The sequence below is a fragment of the Rhinolophus sinicus genome, chromosome 12 (genome assembly GCF_057876585.1).
Source record: "Rhinolophus sinicus isolate RSI-liver-muscle chromosome 12, RSI-T2T, whole genome shotgun sequence".
NCBI classification, from domain to species: domain Eukaryota; kingdom Metazoa; phylum Chordata; class Mammalia; order Chiroptera; family Rhinolophidae; genus Rhinolophus; species Rhinolophus sinicus.
This window is the reverse complement of record NC_142512.1, coordinates 17,833,263-17,849,579: the sequence shown is the minus strand read 5'-3', so window position 1 is coordinate 17,849,579 and position 16,317 is coordinate 17,833,263. Positions and strand designations below refer to the sequence as shown.

At 42.8% G+C, this 16,317-nt stretch overlaps 1 protein-coding gene across 17 annotated transcripts in view; it reads left to right on the top strand.

Moving 5' to 3' along the window:
- RAP1GAP2 (RAP1 GTPase activating protein 2) overlaps nt 1-16,317 on the top strand; it is a 206,937-nt gene that overhangs the window by 152,296 nt on the left and 38,324 nt on the right. For 11 of the 17 annotated variants that reach the window (XR_002139499.3, XM_088802006.1, XM_019755478.3 and 8 more), the window contains 6 exons: nt 1,364-1,408; nt 2,130-2,162; nt 2,528-2,740; nt 3,889-3,992; nt 13,511-13,589; nt 14,342-14,395. Coding sequence is in view for 16 of the 17 variants with exons in the window: in XM_088802006.1 (XP_088658132.1) it covers nt 1,364-1,408; nt 2,130-2,162; nt 2,528-2,740; nt 3,889-3,992; nt 13,511-13,589; nt 14,342-14,395 (528 nt within the window). In the remaining variant the exon portion in view is untranslated. The remainder of the gene's footprint in view (nt 1-1,363; nt 1,409-2,129; nt 2,163-2,527; nt 2,741-3,888; nt 3,993-13,510; nt 13,590-14,341; nt 14,396-16,317) is intronic. The other 6 variants (XM_019755481.3, XM_074320128.2, XM_074320127.2 and 3 more) reach the window with 1 other exon arrangement.

Genomic DNA, 16,317 nt, shown 5'->3' with positions numbered 1-16,317 from the left:
GGGGCTGTTCCCAGGCTGGCATGACTAATGCAGGACAAACAAAACACACTTCTGACATCACCCACCTCCCCATCCGCCCAGTTTGCCTCCCTGGATAAGGTCTACAAGGCCACCCAGGTGGTTTTCTTCCTGTGTGGGGAGAGGAGTACCTGTCCGGTAGGAAGGGCCCCCCACACCCAGCTGAACAATGCTTTGGGGTGACTCAGCCTGGAGCAGCCAGAGTCTAAATCTGCCCAGTGAACAGGAACCCTGGGCCCTGCGGGCTGCCAGATATGGTCAGATGGCATCAAATCCAGGCCCCGCCACTTACTAGCTGTGTGACATTAGGCAAGCAACTTCCTCCCTGGGCCTCAGTTTCCTCATTGGTTCAAATCCCACTGTGTTATATCATGATTAGGCAGCCGCTGCTTCCGGACTCTCTTCTTTCCAGAGGGGATCTGTTTCTCCTAGTTGTCCCACCATCTCCTACCCTCTTTGGATTTACTCAGATTAGCTTGGGAACAGCATGTGCTCTCCTCCCACAAAACCCAGTTGTCAGAACTTGACTATAGGACCACTGGACAAAGTGCTGCTCCCGAGCAGTGAATTTTCCAGATCCCTGCAGGGGAACCCTTTTAATCCAGGCCCAGTCATGGTGTCTGATCCTTGCAGTGATGTATCGGTGAGGTGGGAGGGTGGGTGTTAGAATCTTTCTTTTACAGATGAAACTATGGAGGCTGCAAAAGGCTCAATGTTGTCAGGGTCACCAATAGTAAGACAGTGGCAGAATTGACCAGACCCAGACTGGTGCGTCCTCCTATCAGGGAGGGCATGGTGCTGCTGTGGCATGACCTCCAGAGTGCTAGCTCTGACCCCCACAGACATGGGTTCCCATTCTGCCTCTTGCCTCATCTTCTGAGAGCCTGGAGGAGATATTTCAACACCAGGATGATAATCCTGCCTACCTTGTGATAATAATAACTCCTAGCTTTTACCATATACCAATCACTCTTCTAAGGACTTAACACGTTATCCACATTTAACCTTCACCACTACAGTAGGTGCCATTATTGTTCCCATTTTACAGATGGGAACACTGAGCCACAGAGTGGTTTTTGTGACTTGCCCAAGGTCATAAGTTTGTAAGTGGCTGTGTTGGGATTGAAACCCCAGTGGTCTGGCTGTGCTGGTGCCTTGCCTGGGTTGCTGTGAGGTCTGAGTGTGACAAGGTGTGCGACCTGTAAGGGTCTCAGCACACAGCAGCTGTTCTTGTTATTACTGACCCCCAGCTAAGGCAGGTGATCTCAAGGGATTTCTCCTTTCTTTGGCCCCTTTTTTGTGTGACCCTTGCTTTTCCATGGATCCTCTTTCCTTGTTTCTGCAGGGGATCAAGCTTGAAGAGCAGAAGCCAGGACCCCAGAAGAAGAAGGTGGGCTGGGTGGGTGAGGTGGCAGCCAGGTGGGCCTGGTGAGGCGGCCGGGTGAGAGGAAGGTAGGGGGAGCGGCTGGCATGCTGGGGGCCGCTGTTGTACACTGTCTGATTTTTACCAAGAGACACATAAGTGGCTGCACCTGTGTTGACTGGGACGTAGTGGGCAGCAAAGCTGGGTGGGGTGGAGGCCTGAGGGGAGACCTGAGGCTATGGCTTGGCCTGGGTCCTCTGTACCCACTCCTGTGAGCGAACCACACACAGCATTTAGGGGTGTCGGGCTCTGTGCTCTGGGCTCCAGCAGGAATCAGGCAGCTTCAAGTCCATTTCTGAGGCCCAGAGTGCAGTTCCATAGTTGGAGGTCAGGCCCCTTGCCTGGACCGTGTGCTGGGTGGAACCAGGGGTTAGCTTCCTGTTGGAGCCTCCTAGGGTGAGAAACTGCTGTTAGGAGGGGTGTGAATTTCAGTGTCTCTGTGTTCTGCATCTTCCTTCTTCTGTGTATTGCATCTTCAGCTGGCTGGTTTGCGCTCAGGTTCTGTCAGTTTGGGGAAGAACGCCAGGGAAGCCAGATCCCAGAACTGCCCCTAGGCTGTTTGTCCTGGTGCAGCCTACCAGGCTCCCCAGTGCGCCCTGTCCCCAGACTGGGGAGAGGGAAGGGAAGCAGTGATCAAACTTCTGGGCACTGCTGGGACTAACGGTGGCATTGTTGGCTTGTCTTGCAGGATGACTATATCCCGTATCCCAGCATCGATGAGGTAGGAGCCCCCTGGATCCTGTCTCAGGGGCGAGGCTGGGGGCACTGATGGTGAGGGTCCCTGTCTCGCCCCACGTGGAAGAGAACCTGGGGCCTGAGGCCTCTTCCCCTTTATGACCTCAGCTTTTCCAGGTTTAAACTGGGAGTACCAGTCTAGGCCTTGCAACCCTGGGGCTGCAGGGCCGGTAAAGCTGGAAATGTTGTGACACTGAGAGGAGGGGGTTCCTGTTTTTGCCTTTGGCTTCGGATACTGGGGCCCCCTTATTGGGGCAGCTCAGAGGTGGTGGGACACCAATTATGGGGTCGCTCCCCTCCCCCTGAAGGCCCAGGGCAGACTTCAGTGTGTGATCCTCCCTCTGCTTCCAGGTTGTGGAGAAAGGAGGCCCGTACCCCCTGATCGTCCTGCCCCAGTTTGGGGGCTATTGGATTGAGGACCCGGAGAACGTGGGCACACCGACCTCCCTGGGCAGCAGCATCTGTGAGGAGGAGGAAGAGGACAGCCTCAGCCCCAACACCTTTGGCTACAAGCTCGAATGCAAGAGCGAGGCCAGGGCCTATCGCAGGCACTTCCTAGGGAAGGTGAGGCTGAGGGGCCCTGGGTGAAAAGAGCTGCCAGTGTGGGACTCTGCACGGGGAACCCAGCGATCCTCTCCGGTGCCTCTCTCTCTGTTTCCGTTCCTTTCTCGTCCTGTCCCCCTCCTTGCTGCCTACCTCTGTCCTCCTTGGAGAGGACTGACTGGTTCTGCTCTTGGGCAGGGGGATAGAGGGTGCGCAGAAGTCTGGAACGCTCAGCGTGGTGGGTCCTTGTGGGGTTCACCCCGAGAAAACGTTCTAGGAGGTGACGGAATGGGTAGTATTTGGGTGGAAGGAAAAATGTGTTCTCACACCTTGGAAGTCTCTATTTCCATCTAAATCGTACAAATCTCTCATGCCCTCACTCAAGCAGGTCAGGTGCTTGTCCCGGGTGATGTGTTGTGAGCCTCTGGTTGCTTAACAGTGACAGTTACATTTCTTTAAATATATCCTGCCCTTCAGACTTACCAGGTTTCAGAAGTCCCAAGGGCAGAGTCTGGAAGTCTCCAGCCTGAGGCAGCTTTTCTGAGTCTCACAGGGAGGAGACAGATAAGTCTCTCCTCCCCGAGCTCGTTAAAATGCAGATTCCAGGGCCCCACCTCATATGGCAGGTCTGAGGTGGGCTCCCTGAGCCAGGGTGAGGCCCACTGTCCAGAGACCGCCCTGCTTCACTTGGGTGGATGTGCCAGGGTTCCCTCCTAGCTTTCTTCTCACAAATAGTCTGAATTGGTGGGGGCTGCGCCCTGGGAGCAAGGAAGTAGACCTGGTGTCAGATGTGGGTTTGAACCCTGGATCTGTCACCTGCTAGTTGTGTGACCCTGAACAGTTACTTAACCTCCCCGAACATGGTCTCCCCATCTGTGAAATGGGGATGATGATAGTCTCTCCCCCATAAAGTCGTGGTCTGGTTAAAGGAGATAATAGGTGGTAATCCCTTAGCCCCGCTCCTGCCACATCCTGCGCACTTGGCAGTTGGAACCCATGACTCTGATCCTTCTCTTCCTCCCTCCTCCTCATCGTCATCAGTAGCGGCCTTCAGCAGCAGCATCCTTCGCTTCCTCCTTCCTGTGGGGCTTCTCAGCCAGGAGGTGATTTTGGGGGCCATGCCTGGAAGGTCCCCCTCTTCCTCGCTGACACCTGATTTCTGTTTCTAGGATCATCTGAACTTTTACTGTACCGGCAGCAGTTTGGGAAACTTGCTTCTGTCCATCAAGTGCGAGGAGGCCGAGAGCATTGAGTACCTTCGGATCATTCTCAGGTAGGGCGGCTGCACTGCTGGAGGCCACACCCCTGGTGGTGGGGACCCAGAAATACCAGTCTGGCCAGTGGGATGTGGGTGTGGCGGGGGGTGAGTGGGGGATAGACCAGCTGGAATCCTGCGGCTGTGTGCAAGGTGCCAGGCAGGGAGACAGGTGTTTATACCAGCTGGCTGGTTGCGGGAGTCAGAGTGCTATCCTGGTCTCACGATCACCTAGACCGGCCTCTCTTGCCGGGGACCATGGCTCTGGGGAGGATGGGAAGAAAAAGTCAGTGTGGCTCATCCTGCTGAGACACAGCTCCAGAGCGTCCTGGGAGAGGGTTTGCCAGAACACTGTCAACGGGAGAAATAGATCCCAAAGCATCTGTTCCCCAAGATGGATTGATGGTCACGACAGGAGCAGTGATTTATAGCTAAGCCAGGGACTTCTCTCAAGGGCAGGAACTGGAACTGCTTTCTATTTGGTTCGACTAACATGCTGTGTGGAACCTCCTTTATAAGCACTGGGGATGAAGGGATGACCGAGCTGTGGTCACTGCCTTCTAAAGGTTTATGGTCTAGTGGGAGAGAAAAGCAGAGGATTGTAATATGTGTCACTGGTATTATTTAAGCAACATGCACAGGATACTGTGAGAGCACAGAGAGCCTGTGTCTTATTTCTCTGTGTCCCTGGTGGGCTGGAGGAGCCAAGAGGGCAAGTGTGAAGGCCGAGGGCTGGTACTTAGCTGTGAAACTGTGAAGCTCCCAGTCCCTATTTGTGGAATCTAAGTAGAAGTCCTTGAAGGTATTTGGAAAAGAACAATAACATTTTTTTTCCTGCCCTAATATTGAGGTAAATATGGGAAGGGACAGGGACACATAGCCCAGCTATGAGAGAGATGGAGTGGTACCAGGAAGTTGTCAGTGCCCATCCAATCTTGGCTTGCTTTTTTAATCAGAAAGGGAGCAATTTTCTTTACTGAGGTTCACCTGGCTAGAAATCATATTTGCAAGGCACGGAAGAGTCAAGTAAACCACTACAGCCTATCTATGAGGGAGTAAAGCTGGATCTCCATTTCTAGTAAGATTTTGAGCTAGGTGAACCTCTGTAAAGAAATTACTTCCTTTCTTAATAAAAATTAGACCCAGATGGGGTAGGATATCTGAGTAAGATGAAAGAAAAGACAATAGATAAAATGAGGCAACAGAATGAGATGAAAAATCTCATTGCTGGTTAAATTAAGGAAATAAGAAAACTGAAAATGGTGAAAAAGAATTTTAAATGGCAGTAGAAGTAGTAAAGAACAGAATCTACTTTGTGGAAAACACAGTAATATTGAGAACATGCTTCAGAAGCTCTCACATAATTTAAAAGAAAACATAACTTTAAAATGATGAGCAAAATTATAATGAATATGGAGAACAGAGAGCAGGAATTAAATGTGGATAATTGACGTTTTTAAGCTGATTGAAGACTTAAATCTGCAGATCAAAATGACTCATCCAATATCAGAGAAAATCAGTGAAAGAAAACCAGTAGCTGGACATATTTTGATGAAAATTTAATATTCCATGGGTATAAAATCACTGAATGAAAACATCCCAAATAATAAAAACAAAGAAAACATACACATATAGAAAAAGATGAAAAATAAAGGAATCATAAATAAATAAATATGATAGTAGAAGTAAGTCTGTCTGAGTACAGAGCTGACGTATAATAAATAGTGAGTTAAATTCCACTATTGAACAGAAAGATTCTCAGTTTGGGTCATCCCTCAAAAACAACAACAACAATAGCAACAAAAACAACAACAAACAACAAAAAAAAACCCCAATCAATCCATATTTTATTAAAGAAAGTAGCTCAGTATATTTAAAATGAAAAGTATTGAGAAAAAGTTATAACAATCAAATACGAAAAGAAAGCAGAGTTGGCAATATTAATATGGAAAACTAGAATTCAAGGCAAAAAAGTTTTCAGTGTGATAAAGAGGGTTATTCATGAGATGAAATCCACAAAGATATCTGATGAGCCTTTTTGTTATAGTATATATTATAACATAATGTATATATACAATGATACATATATATCATTGTATATATACATATATACAGTGTATATGTATATATAGTGTGTATATATACATATATAATTAAAATATGGAGAAATTCACAGAATACAATTGTAGTGGTATCTTCTTATCATAGATTAACTAGGATAGGAAATGAGAAGATGTGAATAATTTTAATATTTATGTCAATTATACATATTTATTTTTGTGTGTATCTATATTTAGCTATCAAGCTTTGATCCTCTGAGATTTCTGCTTCTTTTCAACTGCTTATGGAATATTTTTACAAATTGATTGTAAGGTATATTAGTGGTTTTCTGTGAATCTGCTACAAGTGTGTCATCTTGGAGCTTTAAGGCAAAACAAAGCAAAACACCAGAAACAAGACCCAGACTTCTAGGCGCCAATCATTTAAAAAGCTATGCAATATATAGATGATGTATTATAGAATTGTACACTTGAAACCTTTATAATTTTACTAACCAATGTCACCCCAATAAATTTAATAAAAATTAATAAAAAATAAAAAGCAATAAAAATTTAAACATATGTATATATTTGAATATAAATGTGTAAGGTATACAAAGACATAAATAATAATATATATTCCTATTTCCTCCTTATTTCTAGCATTGTATAGAACATATTGTTCTGTAACTTGCATCTCTTAGCAATATATCTAAAACCCCTTCCATATGTACATAAAGAGCATCTTAATTCCTTTTACTGTGGCATAGTATTTCGTTACATGGATGTGAAATAATATATTTAATGGATCTCCTATTAATGGCAACGCTCAGTATTTTGGTATCACACATAATGCTGCAATGAATAACCTTGTACAAATGTCAATTTGTATGGATTAAAATAATTCTCAGAAGTGACACAGCTGGGTCAAAATATAAACAGTTGTATTTTAATAGATTTGCCCAATGGCCTTCGATAGGAAGTCTGTAAATTTGAACTTTTACCAGTAATGTATCAGAGTGCCCATTTTTCCAAAGCCTCTTCAACAGAGTATTTGGTCAAACACTTGGATTTTTGCCGATCTGATAGGTGAAAATGGAGTTTAAGTATCGTTTAAATTTACAATAATTTTACTGAATTACGTTGAGCATGTCTTCATACTTTTAAGGGCCTCACGTGTTTATTTTCTGTGCACTTTCTGTTCGTAAACTTGGCTCCTTTTCTATTAGTCCAAATTTCTATTTTTAAAAATCTTGCAGATAATTCTTGATAGCAGGTAGATTTAGGAACCAGTCTTATAAGGCACAAAGTAAATCTAAATAAGTTTCAAAAAGCAGACATTTTGCCCAATATATTTGCTTACAGTGTGACACTAAAACCGGAAATTAATAACAAAATCATGTTTAAAAAAACCTTCTTACCCACTTAGAAATAAACAGTCTCAACACTTTCCTAAATAACTACTGGGCCAAAGAGAAACTCAAACCTGAAGAGTTTTATAAACATATTTATAGAATATTTACAAAATAATGGCATTTATAATATTACATATAAAAACTTATGGGTTGTGTCCAAAGCTGTACTTAGAGGAAAATTAATTTTCTTAAATAATTTCTTATTAAATGTGAAAGAATGATGTTTGCAAGTTGTTAAGGTGGTGGTTGTTAGCAACTTCTCTGTGCTTCAGTTTCTTTATCTGTGAACTGCGATGGTAGTATCCACCTTAAAACTATTGAATGCTTATTATGTGCTAGAGCCTGATACACTATAGCTACTCAGCACGGGTAGCTTCTGTTATTATCAATATTATTATCTAAAGAAAATAAGAGGAAGGAATTGACAAAGATTAAGGCCAAAATAAATAAATGAGAAATAATAAGAACACGAGTCTTGATAAATAAATCTAGGCTATAGATTTATTTATAGCATAGAAAAAGATATACTTCTTTTGGGAGAACAACACAATAACCAAGTAGGTAACTAGCCAGTCAAATGTAGATGAACTGAGAAAATGAAAATACCCAAAATTAGGCATTAGAAAAGGCATGTAACCACAGAGGTGAAGAAAATTAAACAATTACTAATAGATGTTATATTCAATCCATGCTATTGGAAATTTTATTTGAAACAAATACCTTCCTAGGAAAGCATACATTACTACATTTAACACAAGACAAAAACCTGACCAGCTCAATCACTATGGAATAAATTTAAAAATTTTTCAAAGAATTATCTCTCCAAAAGTTTCTAGATTTAGATGGTTTGCAGGTTGTTATTTTAAACTCACAAGGAACAGATTTCATGCTATTTAAACTGTTCAAGAAAAAAAAAAAAGTATGGAAAGCTTCCCAATTAATTTAACAATGCTTAGAAGAGTCTCATGAAAAATATCAGACCAATGAAATGGAAAAAGAAAGAAAGAAAAATAGGAGCCAGTATTCCTTATGAAAATAGAAGTAAAGATTCTATACAAAATACCAGTTCTGCCAACTCAAATCTAAGCAGTCTATTAATAGAATAATTCACTATAGCCAAGAAAGAGTTACTTTAGGAATGCAAAAATGGTTAACATTAGGAATTTATTCATTCACTGTTTTTAAACCAAGGCTTAATAAATGCCAGACTTTCTCTAGGAGTAGGGATAATGTGAGGAATAAACTCTTGTTACCTGGCTATAGAAAGCATTCCATACATGTTAGATAGTCTTATTCCTACTCACCTTCTTCTGTGGATATGGATTATTATAGGCTAGTGAGGGGATCCAAAGATAGATGGTGTGGGAGAACTGAAAGAAGTTCAGAAGAGCTTGAATGTGGAGTGTGTGTCTGAATGTGTATATGTGTGAGTGTGTGTAAGGTTGAGAGGTCAGTCATGCTGGAAAGGTAAGAAAAGGCTAAATCATGTATGGGCTGTGTCTAGGAACGTAGATTTTATCCTATGAGCAATAGGAGAGCTCCTGAAAGGAGAGTGTCATGATCAGATTTGCACTGTAGATGTCATGGCGAGAGTAAGGAGATTGGCTTGGAGGGAAGGTAAAACCAGGAGCAGGGAGATGAGTCGAGAGACTGTTCTGATGAGACTGATGATTATCTAGGCCATCAGGTTGTATAATGTGAGTGGTGCCCCCAGAGCTGTGTTAACTGACAGCCTTGATGGGAACTGGAGTCAGGATGTCTTGTACTGAGGATAGAGAAAAATGGGTGGGAAAATTTTAAATACCCAGGGAAAACTGACATTAAGAAAGACAGCCAACAACATCAACAAATGAGAAATGCATTTACTGCTGATGAAATACAAATAATGACACACTTTCATTATGACTTAAATATATTTAATGTCCTCAAAAGATAAAGAATGAGTAACATCTATAAAAGGGATAATGAATTTTGATACAATGAATGAATAAAAATGAATCAAGAATGGATACACATGGGTGTAAAAAGAAAACAATTGGAATTATTGGAAATAAAAAATAGTTGTTGAGATAAAAAACTCGATACATGGAATAAAATCTAATATAATCTGTTCACAGTCAAAGAGTGAATCTGTGAATTGGAAAATAGTCTCCAGGAATTCATCCAGAACACAGCATAGATATAGTGATGAATTACATGAAAAAGAAGATAAGCATATGAAAGAGAGGCCCAAGCATTTGTCATAAAGGAGTTCCGGAAGGAGAGAATAGAGAAGCCAGTGGAGAAGAAATATCCAAAGAGAGAATGGCTGAGAATATTTCAGAATTGAAGAAAGAAAGCACCCACTATGGTGCTGAGCAAGATTTTAAAACAAAACAATACTTCTAGACACATGGAAGTAAAACATCAAAGACAAAGAGAAAAATTTAAAGCTACGTAAGGATAAAGACATTATCTGTGAAGTAACACCAACTGGGCTGAGAGCAAACTTCTTATCAGCCATGGGATGGAACAATAGCTTTAAAGTGTTGGAAGGAAGGAAGAAGGAAGGTAGGAAAGAAGGAAGGAAGGAAGGACGAATGAACTATTTTAACCTAAAATTCTATACCCAGAAAAACTATTCACAAAGACAAAATAAAACTGTTTTCAGACATTAAAAAAAAAAAAAAAAAGAAGGGATTGTACCACTCACAGACTCTCTCTGAAAGAATTACTAAAGGATGTACTTAAGCCAGAAGAAAAGAGAAATCAAAAGAAAAGATGCAATTAAAAGTGACAAGAAATAGGTAAAATCTGTTGATAAATTTAATTATTGACTGGAAAAAAATAAGTAATTAAAGGAGGCTTGTGAACTAAATTTACAAACAAAGTAAGAAGGACGCTGGGAAGGGAAGAGTAGTTATTGTTTACCCTTCCCTCCTCAGGAGAGAGATATTAAGTAGTTTAGAATTTGTTGGAAAAATATCGTGTTTCCCTGAAAATAAGACCTAGCTAGACAATCAGCTCTAATGCATCTTTTGTAGCAAAAATTAATATAAGACCCGGTCTTATGTGATATTAGATAAGATGCAGTATTATATTATATTATGTTATACCTGGTCTTATATAATAACATATTATATAAGACCTGGTCTTCTATTATAGTAAAATAAGACTGGGTCTTGTATTAATTTTTGCTCCAAAAGATGCATTAGAGCTGATTGGTTAGGTCTTATTTTTGGGGAAACACGGTATATAAATATTTGTATTGGGAGTTATAGAAGTACACTCTGTAGCTCTTAAACTAGCAGAGGGATAAAAAGAGTATTTTAAAAAACTTAATTAAACTGGAGGTTGGAAAGGAGGAAAAAAAAAGGAAAGAAAACACAGGGTAATAGAAAACACCAAATGATAGAAATAATTCCAAATACATTATAACCACAATAAGTATAAATAGATTAAAGTACCCTATGAATATATCAGATCATCAGATTGGACTAAAATACAGCTGTATTCTGTTTATAAAAGAAAGACCTAAAGAAAAACTATGTGGAAAGATTTAAAATTAAGAAATGAAAAAAGGGATGCTAGGAAAATATTAATCAAGAAAGTGGATGTTGAACTATTAATACCACACAGAATAGAATTTCAGGGAAAAAAGCATTAAAAGGGATAAAGGGAACACTCCTTTGTAACTTGGCAACACTTCTTCCCATTCCCAATGTTTCCTGCTGGATGGGCGGGAACACGTCTGAGTAACAGCCCTGGCTCTCTCCACCTTCTCTCATAGGTGAATCTGGGAGCAAGAACTTGACATGTGTATCTGTGTTCCTTCCCTTTACCCTCTTGGAGCTAGCTGCCACGAGGGCTTCCCTCTGCTCTCCTGTACTAAAAGTGCCACCTGAGCAGACCCCACGAGAGGAGGCTTGCCTCCATGTAGCAGGGCCTGTGACTGGGTGGGGAATTCTGGGGTTTAGTGAAGAGATTTAGTTCATCTTCAGGCTAAGCTATGTGCTTCCTCTTGGCCTTCATCAGTAACACAGGAGTTATTTTGACTTCCCACTCTTAATTTTTCGTTTGTTGCTGAATTTGTTCATAACCTGGGCAGGGAAAGATGACCTCTACTGGACCCCCTCAGAGGCGTCAGCCTACATGATGATAAAGAGAACAGTCGTGACTGCCAGAAGATTGAGTAGTCACGAACTTGTGAACTTGTACTTAGTAACATAGCCTTGAATTTAGAAAAGGCAAAAACTGATAGGACATAAGCAATAGACAAACCTTTTGTTATAATGGGAGATTTCAATAACATCTCTCCTATACTGATGGACCAAGCAGACAAAAAATTGTGAAAATATAGAAGATTTGACCAATTCAGTTAACACATTTGATTTCCTACTATACTTGCCTGAACTCAACAAAAGAAAAAATATATTCTTTTCAAACCCACACTGAACATGAAAACCAAAGTGTGTATATTAAGTCAATAAATTTCAAATAATTAATATCATACAGACTATGTTCCTTGAATATAAGGAAATTAAATTAGAACTCAACAATTAAAATACTGAAGGAAAAAACTCATACATTGGGAAAGTTAAAAGAAATCCTTTTAAATAACTCCTGGGCGAAAGGGGGAACTCACAAAAGAACTGACAAAATATTTAGAACTAAATGACAATGAAAATACTACCTAGCAATGTGTGGGATGCAGTAAAGTGGTACTTAGAGAAAGATGTATAGTTTTAAATGCCGTAGTGAGAAAGAAGAAAGATTAATTGTGTAGGCATGTGGGTCAGGAAGTTAGAAAAAGAATAGTAGAAAAACTCAAAGAAAATAGAAGGAAGGAAATGAAAAAGACAAGAACAAGCTAGTGAAGTAGAAAGCAAAAATATTAAGAAGAAAGAAGAGAGACAATCAACAAAACCGAAAGCTATCTCTCTGAAAAGATTCACAGATAAACCCGCAGCAAGGGCTGATTAAGGAAAACAGAAAAGACAGTATTACAGCGATGAAGGAGGGAAACACAACTACAGATAGAGATGAAGCCCTAAGACAAGGCCCAAAACAACTTATGTCAATGCATTTGATGGATAATTTTGTAGAAAAATATAAGATACCAAAATTGACTCAATAAGGGGTAGAAAAACCTAAACATTCACCATTAAAGAACTGAATTGGTAGCCAAAGGTAACCTCCCACAAAACACAGCAGGCCCAGACGTTTTACAGATGAGTTTTAGCAAACCTTTAAGGAACAGAAAATCCCTATGGTATCCCAAACTAGTTCAAAGGATGAGAAGCGCCCCAGCAATTTTATGAGGCTGGACTAATACCCTGAATATCCAAACCTGACAAGGAAAGTATTAAAAAAAAAAAAAAAAAAAAAAAAAAAAAGGCCAGTGTTGCTATTGAACACACATGTGTAACTCTAAATATTAACAAATTACATTCAGCAGGATATGAAAAAATAATACATAAGCAAGTGGAGTTTTACCCATGGAATGAAAAGATGGCTCAACAGAAATGTAATCCACCAGGTTAACAGATTAAAAACCATGATGATCTCAGCAGATGCAGAAAAGCATTCAGTAAAATTCAACACTTTCATGATGTGCTAAATGAATCGGGAACAGGCTAAATTTAGAGTCTTATGGTGAATCCCTTTTATGAAGCAACTTTCACCCCATTTATATTTTGAGTAAATCCAGGTTTTCAAATACTAGATTTTCTTTTCATAAAAATTTCGTTGTGAGAACCCAAATATATTCAGAAGCTGTGCCCAATTCTTTGGGAGAACACAAAAACCCCCACAAACAAACCAAAAAATACTGGTGAACTTGAAAGTGACTATTTGCTTTTCCCATATCCTGGTTTTAGTCAGCTTGACCAGGCAGGTTATTTAAGTATAGACCTCCCATGAGGTACCTGTGTAGGATTTCATTTTCCCACTGTTTGAGTGATGCCCAAAGCCTGGGTTGGTGAAACGAGACAGGTCTGCCCTGGGGAGACATGAAGCAAATGTCCCTGCTTTGCGGCCTGGCATGATCTCAGCTACCTTCCTCACTGACTCCATTTCTTGTCACTCTTTTCTCTTTTTGCAGGTCCAAGGTGAAGACAGTGCATGAGCGGATTCCCTTGGCTGGACTGAGCAAGTTACCCAGCATCCCTCAGATTGCAAAGGTAAAAACCAACCCCTGAGAGAAGCTGACTTTCTCTTTTAGCCCAGGGCTGGCCTCTGGGGTAGGGGTGCAGGCTTGACTGGGGTGGGCTTTACCCTTGTGTAGAGGAAGGCCACTTGACCTTTTGTCTCTTGACTGCATGGAGGATCCTCTATCTTCCCGACACCTTCCCAGCTCATCCTTGCTGCTGAGGCTACTTGATGTAACCCATGGTCTCTGCCCCCAAGTTCACAGCGAGTTTAGGAGACAAGAGACATGGAAAGACAGGGCTGGATATGGAAAGTAGGACTTCAGAGGAGGAAGGGGAGGAGGTGGCCAGGCAGCCTTCATGGCAGAGGAGAGTTGGGCAGGACAGTCAGGCTGTTGGTCCAGATGGAGGACCCCTTCAGGTAAGGAGCCATCAGATGGTGGACGGGCCTGTGTCACTGCTGTGGGATACCGGGGACTTGGGAACTGAGCAAAGTGGGGTGAGAAGGATGGTCAGCTGGGCTGGGTTGGACCCACACTTTAGGAGTGGCAGTGCTGGGCAGAACTGTGCCCAATACCTGCTGTGGCCTCACTTCATTAGGAAACCCCAGGAAGTTTCGTTGACTTTCCTGGCCACACGTAAGTGAGCAGCAGAGCCAGGATTCGGCCCGAGGCCTCCTGACCCTGCAGGTCAAGACCTCCCATACTGTTTCTGTCGTGGGCAGAGGAGCCCAGAAGCTCTCCAGGACATCGCCCCTGAACTGTGTGTTTCTCTCTCCCTCTTAGGCTTTCTGTGATGACGCAGTGGGGCTGAAATTCAGCCCTGTCCTGTACCCCAAGGTGAGGACCTTTCCCTCTTCCCTTACCTGGGGCTCTGTGGCTTGTTTAGCATGGATTTGCACCCCTGTGACTCTGAGGGAAGTTCTCTGCATCTTGGTGGGGTTTTGTGGGGTCTCCATGATAAACCTCCATGATTTTATTTCTAGCTGTGGAGCTGGTGGAGATATGGTCAGCCCTCGTGGAGGGTTGGGGGGTGGGCAGAAGGCAGAGAACTCCACTAAAATATAAAAGGCCAAACTGCAACTCCTCATTATCAGGGTTACCTCAGCCCTGAGGCCTTACAAGCCCCTGCCTGGCCCTGGTTGTCTGTTATTAGTTTCGTTAGGCTTGGCCTGATCTTGACCCCAGTTCTGATGTGGGCATGGCGGTGGGGTGTGGAGAGGAGCAATAATAACCAAACAAACTAACAAACCCACTCAGGAACAATTACGGCATGACAGGACTTAAATCACCCACGGACAGTGAATTGCTTCAGATTGGCCACAGGAAGAGACCCTGTGCACGAGCCAGCAGGGTCTAGAGGGAGAACATGGAAGCAGGGCTGTGTTTCTGAGCTTGTACTTGGGCCAACCCTGTGGCAGCTGAGGCTTGCTGGGGCTGGTTCAGTCCGTTCCCTGAGTCCCAGCTCAGACAACCAGGAACCACGAGGTACACTGTTTGGCGGGGAGGAGAGGCCCTGTCCTGGCTGGGCCATCCAGCACCCCCTGGAACAAATGCCTTCAATTCATGATTGGGCAGGACACTCTATCCCTACGCAGTGGCTGAGCTAATGGCAGGGTCCTCTCCTGCACAGAGAATGTGCCAGAGCCCTTCTTCTCTCATGCACCTCTTCTTAGCTCTCTGAGCATCTGTAGGCACTTACCAGTAATATGCTGCACTCCACTGAACATTTTCTATCATTCAGACTGCCCTCCTCTTTATAATTAAAGCTGAATTAGTGAGGTTTAACCAAACATTAAAACCCCATCATAAAGGCCTAACTTAACTACAAGTTTGGCAATTTTTGTTGTCAAATCATATCCACTGAGAGAACCGAACGATGCTCATTTGCATAGTTCTCTCTATAACTTGGAAAGCCTCCTGCGCTGGGAATAATGAAGGCACAGCTGTATTTTCATGTTTTCTATATTTGAAGGACAGCCTAGTCCAGCTGGGATGTTAATCGGGCTGAGACGTGTGTGTGTTTTTAAAATTCACAGAGTTTAGAACGTTCCTTGGAAGGTCTCCACGGCTGGGCGCCTCTTCTCTGGTGGGGCAGCTGCTCTGCTCCTTTGACTCACCCAGGCAGGAGTGGGAGGCTCCCTCCGGGTCAGCCAGCAGTGCTGTTCCAGCGGGAGCTGGGAAAGGGTCCATTTCCTCAGGCAGCTGAGAGATGTCATGGGTGGCTACCTGACACGGGCCGCGTATTCCGGCCCACAAGTCGTGCCTGGGTTGTTCTTTTGGTAGGATAACACGAGGTCAGATCATTCCTTTTTATTGCAGAGGATACTCCCATAGTACCCACATCTTCTCTTTCCCAATGACCTTGTTCCTCTATGAACTTTTGGGGGGTTACATAGATGATGACGATGATGATGAGAATAGCTGCTCTGGGGGTCAACCACACATTTCCACTTAATGAATGAGGAAACTGAGGCCCAGAGAAGTTCAATGGTTCACTTGAAACTACACAGGTAAAAGCAGCCGACTCAAAATTAGAGTTTAGTGTTTCTGACCCCCGGACACCAACTCTCTGAAGTGCAATAGAAAATTAGATAGAACCAGGGGTTGGGTGTTGTTCTTTTTCTTTGCATGTTGTCTTAGGGTGCGTCCCTTCTTACCGTGGTCTCCTTGTAGACCTCTCATGTATGGATAAGGGGGATTAAAGTCTGGGCAGGAGCAGTGCCTTGTGCAAGTGACATTGCTGATGACAGGTGGAATTA